The sequence below is a fragment of the Culex pipiens genome, chromosome 1 (genome assembly GCF_016801865.2).
Source record: "Culex pipiens pallens isolate TS chromosome 1, TS_CPP_V2, whole genome shotgun sequence".
Classification (NCBI taxonomy): domain Eukaryota; kingdom Metazoa; phylum Arthropoda; class Insecta; order Diptera; family Culicidae; genus Culex; species Culex pipiens.
The window spans coordinates 46,911,559-46,925,349 of record NC_068937.1 but is presented as its reverse complement, the minus strand read 5'-3'; the positions used below and the strand labels follow the sequence as shown (position 1 = coordinate 46,925,349).

At 32.7% G+C, this 13,791-nt stretch overlaps 1 protein-coding gene across 3 annotated transcripts in view; it reads right to left on the bottom strand.

The window, feature by feature from the left end:
• Window positions 1-13,791, bottom strand: part of LOC128093260 (thioester-containing protein 1 allele S3-like) — a 48,317-nt gene that overhangs the window by 8,754 nt on the left and 25,772 nt on the right. For all 3 annotated transcript variants that reach the window (XM_052709381.1, XM_052709384.1, XM_052709385.1), the window contains one exon: window positions 12,493-12,617. In XM_052709381.1, the coding sequence (XP_052565341.1) occupies window positions 12,517-12,617 (101 nt within the window). In that variant the 3' untranslated portion in view covers window positions 12,493-12,516. The remainder of the gene's footprint in view (window positions 1-12,492; window positions 12,618-13,791) is intronic.

Sequence of the window (13,791 nt, the reverse complement as noted above, 5' to 3'; positions counted from 1 at the left end):
TCAAAATTTTCACAAAACTACGTATTTTCGAAAAAAAAAACCGAATTTAATTTTTTCACAATCTGAGTATCAAATAATCGGGATTTTTTCGTATATTTCGAAAGTTATAACACAAATTTGTGAAAATATACAAAAAATTTCACAAAACTACGTATTTTAGAAAAAATATTCAAAATTTCAGTTTTTTACAATGTGGGTATCAAATGATTGAGATTTTTGCATAAATTGTTCTTTGTATCCGATTTTTCTAAGGGACGAAAGGACTTGAACCAGCAACCACCTCATTAGTACTGAGACGCACCGTCAATTGTAACACTGAGGCCCTTGAAATTCTAGATGTCTCAAGCCACCGTAGTGCTACGTGTGAAAGTATTTTGTAAAAACTGTATATTGTAAATAAGTATATTGTAAAAACTGAAATTTTGAGTATTTTTTAGAAAATACGTAGTTTTGTGAAAATATTCAGTATTTTCAAAAAATGTTGTTATTACATTCGAAATGTTTGAAAAAAAACTGATCATTTGATACCCATATTGCAACAACAATATATTTTTGGTTTCTTTAAAGAAAAAAAAAAGCATTTTTAAAATACAGGAAAAATACGTATTTTTGTGAAAACTTTCATGAAATAATAATTTTAATTGATAGCTGACATCATCCCGATTCCAAAACACTATATTTTTTATATTTTTGCATGATTTTTCATACGATTATAGCCAATGTCTCCCATATAGCCCAAATCCCATAAGCTCTGTGCCTCGGTTATGCACGCCTCGGTTTTGCATCCCCCATATGTGGTGCTAAACCGAGGCATGTCTGTATCTTGTTTAGTTTATGTTTGTTTTCGGTAGTATTTGGCCTATTCCACCACCTCCTATCATTACGTTTGCTTATCTATTTTTTCGTATTTTTATAGTCACTTTTTCAATTTTTTGCATGTTTTTCACATTTTCTGCTATAAAATGGCACCTTTATTATTAAATTTGTTTAAAAACAAAAGTGCGTGGAGGCATGTTCTGGGACACTACAAATATTACTTAAAACTTCTTTTTACTAAAAATATAGGAAATGTTAGTAAAAAACACAGCCAAAGTTGACCCCTAAAAAAAATGACATTTTTTAAAACATTGACAAAGTCACATAAAAAAAGTAAAACTTCCAACCCATAAATTTTCTGATATTTTTAGAGTTTTTCTTTCCAATGCTTTTTAAACATCAAAAATTGGTTGTAAAAATTATTTTTAGCGTTTTTTTTAGATCGAACCCCGTCTAAAGGCGGGGTTGGGTTGTAGAAGGTCCAAAAAAATATCATTCCGGCTGAAAAAGTCACGGAGTTTGAAAAATTGTGTTTTTGCGCAAATCGCCATCCTTGCACGGCGTAGGTTAAATGGCCAAACCAAAAAAAACCTCTTCCTAACAAAGAACCTCCAGATCAATTTTGGGCCCGATCGAGGCATTTTCGAATTGGGCTGTTTTCGTAGGGAAAAAGAGCACTTGACTAACTCGAAACACTTTTGTGTTTATTAGGACCTCGTTGAGGCCATTATCTTGCTATTTCACTTGAAAAAGTAGTTCTACTTGATAATGGAACAACTGACTTTAACTGATAATTTCATCAAATATATTTTTATGGAACTCTTCATTGACCGTCCCTAATTTTCCGATTCCCTACACGGAAAAAAAAGGTTTCCGAAAATCATGCAAATCGTACCATGAAATCGTGAATATCGCGATTTTTGCTTTACGAATTTTTGAACTATGCATAATGGGCACGAATTATCCAGGAATCGTGAATAAATATGCATGACTTTCCATGACCGATTTCACTCGTAAACGTGAATAATATTCATGATTTCATGAAATGTATGCATGAAGTCGTGAAAAATATTCACGATTTTATGAATAAAAATTCATGATTACGATCAAAAAAATATACCTCGTGAATTAAAATTCATGATTTCATGCAAAAAATTCATGAAATCATGAATTTTTATGCATGATTTCGTGCACAAAATTCATGAAATCTCGAATTATTTTTACGATTTGTAAATGAAGGCGTAAAAATATTCGCGATTTCATGCTCACAATTCATGAAAAAATGTAAATAAATCATGAAATCGTGAATTTTATTCATGAATTCGTGCACAAAATTCATGAGTTCTGGAATATTTTTTATGATTTATTTTTGAAGGCGTAAAAAAATTCGTGAAATCATGTATAAACTTCATGAAATCATGCATAAATTTCATGAATTCGTGATTTTTTTTTATGAAATCATGAATTTAATTCACGTTTACGAGTGTATTCGGGCATGTCTAATCATGCATATTTATTCACGGCTCCTGGCTTATTCGTGCCCAATATGCATAGTTCAAAAAACCGTAAAGTAAATTTCGTAATATTCACGATTTCATGGTACGATTTTCACAATTTCCGGATTACTTTTTCTGTACATTTACCATATCGTGCCACTGGGGGCACATACCGGAATTGACAAGGAATCCTGTTTTGTGAAAAAAAAAAAAAAACGGAGCACATTTTATGTGATTCCAATGTACTATGGCCCCACCTGGCCACTTTGGAACCGGTCACCGATTACCGGTGGTCACTGGGGACATTTCGTAATGTGCAAGAACCCTGTCTTGTGACATATTAAAATTCATGAAATTTAAAACTGTGGCCATTTTATGTGATGCCAATGTACTCTGGCCCCACCTGGCCACTATGGAACCGGTCACCGATTACCGGTGGTCACTGGGGACATTTCGGAATGTGCAAGGAACCCTGTCTTGTGACATATCAAAATTCATGAAATTTAAAACTGTGGCCATTTTATGTGATGCCAATGTAATCTGGCCCCACCTGGCCACTTTGGAACCGGTCACTGATTACCGTTGGTCACTGGGGACATTTCGGAATGTGCAAGAAACCCTGTCATGTGACATATCAAAATTCATGAAATTCAAATCTTTGGCCATTTTATGTGATGCCAATGTAATCTGGCCCCACTTGGCCACTTTGGAACCGGTCACCGGTTACCGGTGGTCACTGGAGACATTTCGGAATGTGCAAGGAACCCTGTCATGTGACATATCAAAATTCATGAAATTCAAATCTTTGGCCATTTTATGTGATGCCAATGTAATTCGGCCCCACCTGGCCACTTTGGAACCGGTCACCGGTTACCGGTGGTCACTGGGGACATTTCGGAATGTGCAAGAAACCCTGTCATGTGACATATCAAAATTCATGAAATTCAAATCTTTGGCCATTTTATGTGATGCCAATGAAATCTGGCCCCACCTGGCCACTTTGGAACCGGTCACCGGTTACCGGTGGTCACTGGGGACATTTCGGAATGTGCAAGGAACCCTGTCATGTGACATATCAAAATTCATGAAATTTAAAACTGTGGCCATTTAATGTGATGCCAATGTAATCTGGCCCCACCTGGCCACTTTGGAACCGGTCACCGATTACCGGTGGTCACTGGGGACATTTCGGAATGTGCAAGAAACCCTGTCATGTGACATATCAAAATTCATGAAATTCAAATCTTTGGCCATTTTATGTGATGCCAATGAAATCTGGCCCCACCTGGCCACTTTGGAACCGGTCACCGGTTACCGGTGGTCACTGGGGACATTTCGGAATGTGCAAGGAACCCTGTCATGTGACATATCAAAATTCATGAAATTTAAAACTGTGGCCATTTAATGTGATGCCAATGTAATCTAGCTCCACCTGGCCACTTTGGAACCGGTCACCGATTACCGGTGGTCACTGGGGACATTTCGGAATGTGCAAGAAACCCTGTCATGTGACATATCAAAATTCATGAAATTTAAAACTGTGGCCATTTAATGTGATGCCAGTGTAATCTGGCCCCACCTGGCCACTTTGGAACCGATTACCGGTCACTGCGGAAGAATTCTGAATTTACAAAGGTCCCAGTTATGTGATGTTCAAAAATGCTTTAAATAAATTAAAAATACAATCATAAATTTAGTAAAACAAACATTCAAAAACTTGACATGAGCATTTCGGAAACGTTAATTGGGTACCGATCGTTACTATACAAAAATACCACGAAAACTTAAATTAAATACAAAAAGACCTAAGGGATTTCTTGTACAGTCCAGACTCGATTGTCTGATGAACTAATAATAGAATAATCGATAATTCGTATAATAAAGCCATAAATTTTTTGTCTCATTAATAACTCCAATTACAATAAAGTGATTAATTACAATAAAAGGATTTATTTTTGTAAATGCAGATGATCAAACACTTTAATTTGACGAAAATAGAGTCATAGAGAGATGAATTGAAAATTTGAAAAACACCGAAATTCTTAAAATACTCAACAAAATAAAAATCTTTAAAAACTTCAAAAACTCAAACTATTTAAAATACGCAAAATAAATTAAATACTTCACAAACTCAAAATAATTGAAAAACGCAAAATACATAAAATAAATAAAATGCTCATAAAACTTAAAATACTTGAAATACCTAAAATACTTTTTTTGTATACTTTATTATATAGTTTTAAACTCTTTACTTAAAGTAATTAAAATTCTTAGAATACTTAAAATACTTCAAATACTTCAAATACTTCAAATACTTCAAATACTTTAAATACTTTAAATAATTTAAATACTTTAAATACTTTAAATACTTTAAATACATTAAATACTTTAAAAACTTTAAATACTTTAAAAACTTTAAATACTTTAAATACTTTAAATACTTTAAATACTTTAGATACTTTAAATACTTTAAATACTTTAAATACTTTAAATTTTTTAAATTCTTTAAATACTTTAAATACTTTAAATTTTTTAAATTCTTTAAATACTTTAAATACTTTAAATACTTTAAAAACTTTAAAAACTTTAAATACTTTAAATACTTTAAATACTTTAAATACTTTAAATACTTTAAAATACTTTAAATACTTTAAATACCTTAAATACTTTAAATACTTGAAATACTTTAAATAATTTAAATACTTTAAATACTTTATACACTTTAAATACTTTAAATTCTTTAAATACTTAATATACTTTAAATACTTTAAATACTTAAAGTACTTTAAATACTTTAAATACTTTAAATACTTTAAATACTTTAAATACTTTAAATACTTTAAATACTTTAAACGAAAAACGAAGTTGACTTTATAGCTGTCGGCCACCTTTGATAGTATCAACCACTAGTGTCTCCCTTTATATCTACAAGGACTTCGCCGCCCTGGGCTCCTAAGTGTATGTAAGGCACGGAGCGACGGCGCCGAATACCCATATTTACACAAAGAATTTTTGAGCGCCCGCCGCGGGATTCGAACCGGCGACCTCTGGATTGTGAGTCCAGTGCGTGGTCCGATTGATCCACACGGGCGGGACTTAAATACTTTAAATACTTTAAATACTTAAAGTACTTTAGATACATTAAATACTTTAAATACTTTAAATACTTTAAATACTTTAAATACTTTAAATACTTTAAATACTTTAAATACTTTAAATACTTTAAATACTTTAAATACTTTAAATACTTCGAATACTTTAAATACTTTGAATACTTTAAATGCTTTGAATACTTTAAATTCTTTAAATACTTTAAATACTTTAAATACTTTAGATACTTTAAATACTTTAAATACTTTAAATACTTTAAATTCTTTAAATTCTTTATATACATTAAATACTTTAAATACTTTAAATACTTTAAAAACTTTAAAAACTTTAAATACTTTAAATACTTTAAATACTTTAAATACTTTAAATACTTTAAATACTTTAAATACTTTAAATACTTTAAATACTTTAAATACTTTAAATACTTTAAATACTTTAAATACCTTAAATACTTTAAATACTTTAAATACTTTAAATTCTTTAAATACTTGAAATACTTTAAATAATTTAAATACTTTAAATACTTTAAATACTTTAAATACTTTAAATACTTTAAATACTTTAAATACTTTAAATACTTTAAATACTTTAAATACTTTAAATACTTTAAATACTTTAAATACTTTAAATACTTTAAATACTTTAAATACTTTAAATACTTTAAATACTTTAAATACTTAAAAAGCTTTAAATAATTATAATACTTAAAATACTGAAAAAACTTAAAATACTTAATATACTTAAAATACTCAAAATACTTGAAATACTTGAAATACTTTAAATACTTAAAATACTTTAAGCACTTTTAATATATAAAATACTTTAAATACTTTAAATACTTCAAATACTTTAAATACTTTAGATACTTGAAATAATTAAAATACTTTAAATACTTGAAATACTTTAAAAACTTAAAAAACTTAAAATACTTAAAATACTTAAAATACTTAAAATACTTAAAATACTTAAAATATTTAAAATACATAAAATACTTAAAATACTTAAAATACTTAAAATACTTAAAATACATAAAATACATAAAATACTTAAAATACTTAAAATACTTAAAATACTTAAAATACTTAAAATACTAAAAATACTTGAAATACTTAAAATACTTAAAATACTTAAAATACTTAAAATATTTAAAATACTTAAAATACTTTAAATACTTTAAATACTTTAAATACTTAAAATACTTAAAATACTTAAAATACTTAAAATACTTAAAATACTTAAAATTCTTAAAATACTTAAAATATTTCAAGTTCTTGAAATATTAAAATACCTATAAAAAATTAATTGCTTAAAATTATTTAAAAGCTTAACAAACTTTAAACACTTCAATTATTTCAAATACTTGAAATACTTGAAAACTTTAAAAACATTTAATATTAAAATACCTGAACAAATGAATATACTTAAAAAATAAATATTTCAAATACTTAAAATATTTTTAATACTTACAATATTAAAGTACCTGGAAAAAATTAAATGCTTAAAATTATTTCAACACTCAACAAACTCTAAACAGTTGAAATATTTAAAATACTTGAAATACTTAGATACTTTTAAAAGTCACAATATTAACATACCTGTTAAAATAAAAATTCCTAAATTCATTAGCATACTTAACATACCTAAAAATAATAATATTTCAAAAAACTTAAAAGTCTTTACAAAATTAAAGTACCTAAGAAAATTGAAATGCTGAAAATTATTAAAATACGTTATTAACTTCAAATACTTTAAATATGTTAAATCCACTGTACTTTAAAATAATATGCTTACAATATTAAAATCATTAAAATTATTAACATACTTTACCTATGTCCCCATTTTTAGCTCAAAACAAAGCACCGAAATGTCACTCAGCGCATCCACGAGAACCGATAAAAAAACGGGATTTTTTCGTTTCCAAAACCAAAACAAACCTCACTGTCTGTCACACGCGTAGAATGCTCCGACAATTGACAGAAAACCGAGATCCCTACGAGTCCACGACCAAGAAACTGTCACACGCGGAGATAAAACACGGGAACTGTCTTATGGACCATGTTCCCCTTGATTCGACAATCGAAACAAACCGGGAACTGTTCTGTCTCTTACCTTGTAACTCCTCCTGCCGCTCGGCCCTCCTTCTGCCGCCTGGTCCTCCTCCCGCGCTCGTTCCTCCTCCTGCCACTCGGTCCTACTCTTGCTGCTCGGTCCTCCTCCTGCCATTCGGCCCTCCTCTTGCCACTCGGTCCTACTCTTGCCGCTCGGTCCTCCTCCTGCCGCCCGGTCCTCCTCCCGCGCTCGGTTCTCCTACTGCCACTCGGTCCTCCTCCTGCAGCTCGGTCCTCTTCCTGCTAGCCCTTGGCTCTGTTGCCATTTCCAACGGAACGGCCGCAGATCTTTTCCCGGTTCCGGTGGACAGCACCTCCAAATCCCGGGTCCGCAAATCACGGTCACTTTTACCGGCAAACACAACAGGACGCGACAAGTCACAACGCGATTGACTTCGTGGCAAATAAACACGCGGCTGAACTGGCAAGCGAAAAACAAACTTGACAGTTCGAACGAAACTGTTCTTGATTGATCAAGATCACTCGTCATAAACATGGATAAAAATTCATAAACCCATGAATGTTATGCACGAATTCATGCATTTTATTCATGAAAACATGTACACTTTCATGAAATCATGAAAAACACGATTCATAAATTCGCGAATAAAATTTTACGACGTAAAATTTACGCATGCATAAATAATCGTAAAATCATGAATATTTTTCATGAATTCATGAAGTTTAGTCATGACTTCATGAAAATCAGTCATGAAATCATGAATAGTGATATGCATGATTTCATGAAGGAAAATTCATGAATATTCGTAAAAATATTTTTGCCATGAAATAAATTCATAAATTCGTGCATTTTTATGCACGATTTCATGAATAAAATTCATGAAATCATGAAAGGTATCACGAAATCATGCACAAAATTATTCACGAATTCATGAATCGAAATTCACGATTTCTCGCACACTTTTTTTTCCGTGTAGCTCATCATTTTTCTCCGGTCACATTCCTTGACACACTTTGGCTGCTGTTGCATCCTCAGTGCGACAATTCCGGACTCCCTAAGCACAAAACCACCCTCTGTGTCCTGTCCAGACCCCGGTACGAACTTAATAAAAGCCCTCTCAATCTTCTTTCAAAACACACAGCCTAGACAAGTTTCGTTCGCCCCCAAAACCAAATTATCGTTTCTCGAAAGAGGCCAGCCAGCTCAAAGTTGAATGTCTTGCTGCAATCCGGACCATCCTCGCTGGATGATTTATTTAAAACACTATTAATTTTAAAACAAGATCACCGACGAGCTTGAAATTAGCTCGAGAAACTTTGTCACCATCATCATCGCCGTCGACGAGTTTTCGGGAAAAGTCGGCGGGAAAAACAATATTTTCTCGGTGGTTCTAAAGTTGGCTTTGGAAAATAGCCACAGAAAAGAGGTTGAATGGAGGGGAAAAAGTTTGGAGTAAAGAGTGTTTGCGAGCTGGTTGGTCGGATTTCCGCAAATAAACAGACAACAGAATCTATTATTTAGTCAGTGGTTTGGTCATCCCGGTGTTTACTTGGAAGGATTGAAGGCAAGTTGACTTTGAGGATCAACAGAAAAAAGGAAATGAGAAATAAAAACAGCTAAATCAAAATGGCTAAATTTAAAATAATCAAAAAAGTTGAGTAAATGTTTATACAAATTCAAAAACTTTGGCTGAAAATTGACAATTTTTTTGAAGAAGTTTACAATTAGCATCAATTCTCTCAGAACTGTATCGTTAGCCACAGTATAAACTATTTCAATTATTTTCTTCCCAACCGATGCAAGCCATCCAGAAGAGCCAATGGCACTGTCCCTCTCTAGGGGGAAACCCAAAAGTCATGATCAGATAAAATTTGCATTAGCAAACATTTAAATAAATAGACGGTTCGTGCTTGCGGTGTGGCCGCGTGTTCACTCTTTAGCTCCGACACCCACCGTGTATGGACCAATTCGGGTCCTGATAAACGGTTGTGGCCAGAGCACGTTCCCCAAAGTTGGACACGTTATTTTCGGCGGGGGCCACAACCAGCTAAATAACAGAATGGGGAATTTACCTCGTTTGCCTTGAAAATCACCAAAACTAGAAACAGGACACAAAGTATTCATTTGAAAATAATTTAAATAAACAACAAAATTTAAATATAACAAAAGAACGACACCAGAACGACAAAAGAACGACAAAAGAACGACAAAAGAACGACAAAAGAACGACAAAAGAACGACAAAAGAACGACAAAAGAATGACGAAAGAACGACGAAAGAACGACGAAAGAACGACGAAAGAACGACGAAAGAACGACAAAAGAACGACAAAAGAACGACAAAAGAACGACAAAAGAACGATAAAAGAACGACAAAAGAACGACAAAAGAACGACAAAAGAACGACAAAAGAACGACAAAAGAACGACAAAAGAACGACAAAAGAACGACAAAAGAACGACAAAAGAACGACAAAAGAACGACAAAAGAACGACAAAAGAACGACAAAAGCACGACAAAAGAACGACAAAAGAACGACAAAAGAACGACAAAAGAACGACAAAAGAATGACAAAAGAACGACAAAAGAACGACAAAAGAACGACAAAAGAACGACAAAAGAACGACAAAAGAACGACAAAAGAACGACAAAAGAACGACAAAAGAACGACAAAAGAACGACAAAAGAACGACAAAAGAACGACAAAAGAACGACAAAAGAACGACAAAAGAACGACAAAAGAACAAAAGAACAAAAGAACAAAAGAACAAAAGAACAAAAGAACAAAAGAACAAAAGAACAAAAGAACAAAAGAACAAAAGAACAAAAGAACAAAAGAACAAAAGAACAAAAGAACAAAAGAACAAAAGAACAAAAGAACAAAAGAACAAAAGAACAAAAGAACAAAAGAACAAAAGAACAAAAGAACAAAAGAACAAAAGAACAAAAGAACAAAAGAACAAAAGAACAAAAGAACAAAAGAACAAAAGAACAAAAGAACAAAAGAACAAAAGAACAAAAGAACAAAAGAACAAAAGAACAAAAGAACAAAAGAACAAAAGAACAAAAGAACAAAAGAACAAAAGAACAAAAGAACAAAAGAACAAAAGAACAAAAGAACAAAAGAACAAAAGAACAAAAGAACAAAAGAACAAAAGAACAAAAGAACAAAAGAACAAAAGAACAAAAGAACAAAAGAACAAAAGAACAAAAGAACAAAAGAACAAAAGAACAAAAGAACAAAAGAACAAAAGAACAAAAGAACAAAAGAACAAAAGAACAAAAGAACAAAAGAACAAAAGAACAAAAGAACAAAAGAACAAAAGAACAAAAGAACAAAAGAACAAAAGAACAAAAGAACAAAAGAACAAAAGAACAAAAGAACAAAAGAACAAAAGAACAAAAGAACAAAAGAACAAAAGAACAAAAGAACAAAAGAACAAAAGAACAAAAGAACAAAAGAACAAAAGAACAAAAGAACAAAAGAACAAAAGAACAAAAGAACAAAAGAACAAAAGAACAAAAGAACAAAAGAACAAAAGAACAAAAGAACAAAAGAACAAAAGAACAAAAGAACAAACAAAAATCGATGTATTTCCAATTCAGTTTTAGCTTTAAAACTTCTTAAGGTCACATTTTCACACCTCGCATTGTTGCACGCACACAAACACGTCATTACAACTTGCAAAAAAGGGGAAAATGAGTGAAAAGTTTCACCCTCTTTTTATGTCTCGGGGAAAATGAACGGATCAAGGGAAGGGGCAAAGGGTAGCTTCGGCAGTATGTCACGTTTCATGAAACTTATTAAATTTCCTCATATCCTGCAATAATTCCAACGAACAACGAACTTGGTTCTTTCGGGTTCAAAATCCGGTGGTGCTTAAGGGGAGAGTGCACGTGCGAGGCCTCGTCCCGCTGACTGCAGTTGGGACTTTGGAGCATTCTTTGAGGGGTTAAGGATGTGGTAATTAAATTCCTTAACCTGGAGGGAAAGTTTGATAAGGTTAAGGTTGGTGTCCTTTGAAAAGGTGTTAATATAATCCTGTAAAATTCCAAACATTTCTAGTGAATATTGACCACTTAGCCCAAACAAATTATTTCCAAACAACTCAAGACAAAACTCCCCCTCTCCAACAACCGCAAACCACCAAACAAATCTAATAAGCCATCGAATAATCGACTCCATTAGCCAGTCGTCTGTTTAGACACGGTCGCGAGAATGATAATTTTAAAAGCACTTTCAATTGCCTTTCGTGTCGTGGAACCAACGACGCAGAACAATCTCATGGGGGAGGATTTCCCCCCCGAGACCATCAACGGCCTCACACTTCAAACGGCTAATGGATGGCACTGGCCAATGATGCAAATTTGTCACGGTGGGCAGGTTTTTAATGAGGCATGAGCTATTATTTTGCGGGTTTTGCAAGGAGGAAGCAAATGGAAATGTTTTCGATCATCTTTTTTTTTCTTGCAAAATGTTACTATTTATTTTTTTCTGAACATCTAACAAATTCAAACAAGGGTATGTTGGGCCTACTAAGCAAAGCGAATGGTCCTGGATTTGATTTCCATCTGCTCCCATCGAGAAAGTTAAAGAATCGGGAATAGTGGATACTCTGAAATGCACGAAAAATCAAATTCGCTCAAGCCGGGGTTCGATCCCCCGTCCTTTGGATTGGTAAGGAAAAATACAAACCGCCAGACTATCGCGTCTTGTTAAGCTTTGATTGGAATTAAGAATACTGTTACAACCAATTTATATACCGGGTTTTTGTCCATTTGACGAGAGTCTAAATAAAATTTAATTCCGATTGATGCAAACGGGCGGGGCAAAAACTTACTTGCTTACTGACTTGTCCATGTAATTTTTCATACAATGTAATGCCATGCTATGACTACGATAACGCAAAAAAATATGGTTTCAAAACAGACTAAGAAATTTAACAACTTTTTTTTCATATTTTACAATGTATTTCTTAAGGTCGAAATTTCAATATTACCACTCGAATCCGGTACTTCGTTGCTTATTCGTTTACATCACATGCAGCATGGTCACAATCCTCATCTTGGCAGATATAACATGGTTGATTGATAAAACCTTCGTACGTTTCAATAGCAAAAGAATCTGCAATAAAAATGATAGACTTGATCTAATGTTATAACTTGTCTCGGCGCTCCTGAAGTGGAAAATTAAATATCGAGATCACACCTCTGTGCTTTCATGTCCAAGGTATCGATTTATCGTTTTTTTTTAAAGAATTTTGTTTATTTTGAGAAGTCCTGTGGGTGAAATTTTGAATTTAAGGAATTTATAGGTTTTTGTAGAGATACTGCTCACCTTCAAAATGCTGTTTAAATTTTGTAAATCCGTTTTGCTAGTACAAATATATTTCTTTTTTAGGACGTACATTATGTAATGTTAACGTAATGTGAAAGAAAGTGAAACATAAAAGCCTTTTTTTGTAGAGAAGTGGTAAGGTGTCGTGAAATTGTTCACTCAATTGAAATGTAATAATCAGTGATGATTTATCAAAACAAAGTCAATAGAGCAATTCTCTGAGATTTCGGTCATTCGTTGTTTTTTGTATTTTTTAATCCGGCTGAAACTTTTTTGGTGCCTTCGGTTTGCCCAAAGAAGCCATTTTGCATCATTAGTTCGTTCATATAATTTTCCAAACAAATTTGGCAGCTGTCCATACAAAAATGATATGTGAAAATTCAAAAATCTGTATCGTTTGAAGGAATTTTTTGATCGATTTGGTGTCTTCGGCAAAGTTGTAGGTATGGATATGGACTACACTGAAAAAAAATGATACACGGTTAAATTTTGTTTTGTGATTTTTTATTTAACTTTTTATCACTAAAACTTGATATGTTTTAGAGGACATCAAATGCCAACTTTTCAGAAATTTCCAGAATGGGCAAAAAATCTTTGATCGAGTTATGATTTTTTGAATCAATACAGTTTTTTTTTTAATCTAATCTAATCTAATCTAATCAGACCCTAGCGCAGCCAATCTTTCGAAGGGATCCTGGAGAGTGCCTTAGGTTAGATGACGCCTAGCACTCTTCTTGTCATTTATTAACATTTGTAGTGCGCCATTGCATCAGAATGCATTGAAACATCACAAGCGTTAAAGCGGCCAGGCCTACTGCGTAAAGCCGTATCGCAGAGATGACTCGTAATTGGGTTGAGTTTGAGCACTGAGTGTTCGAACAACAACACAATTCTGAATCGACAGGGGATGAAGAAGCGTGGGGACACACCACCATACGCTCCGAGATTTGGTTGTATTCGT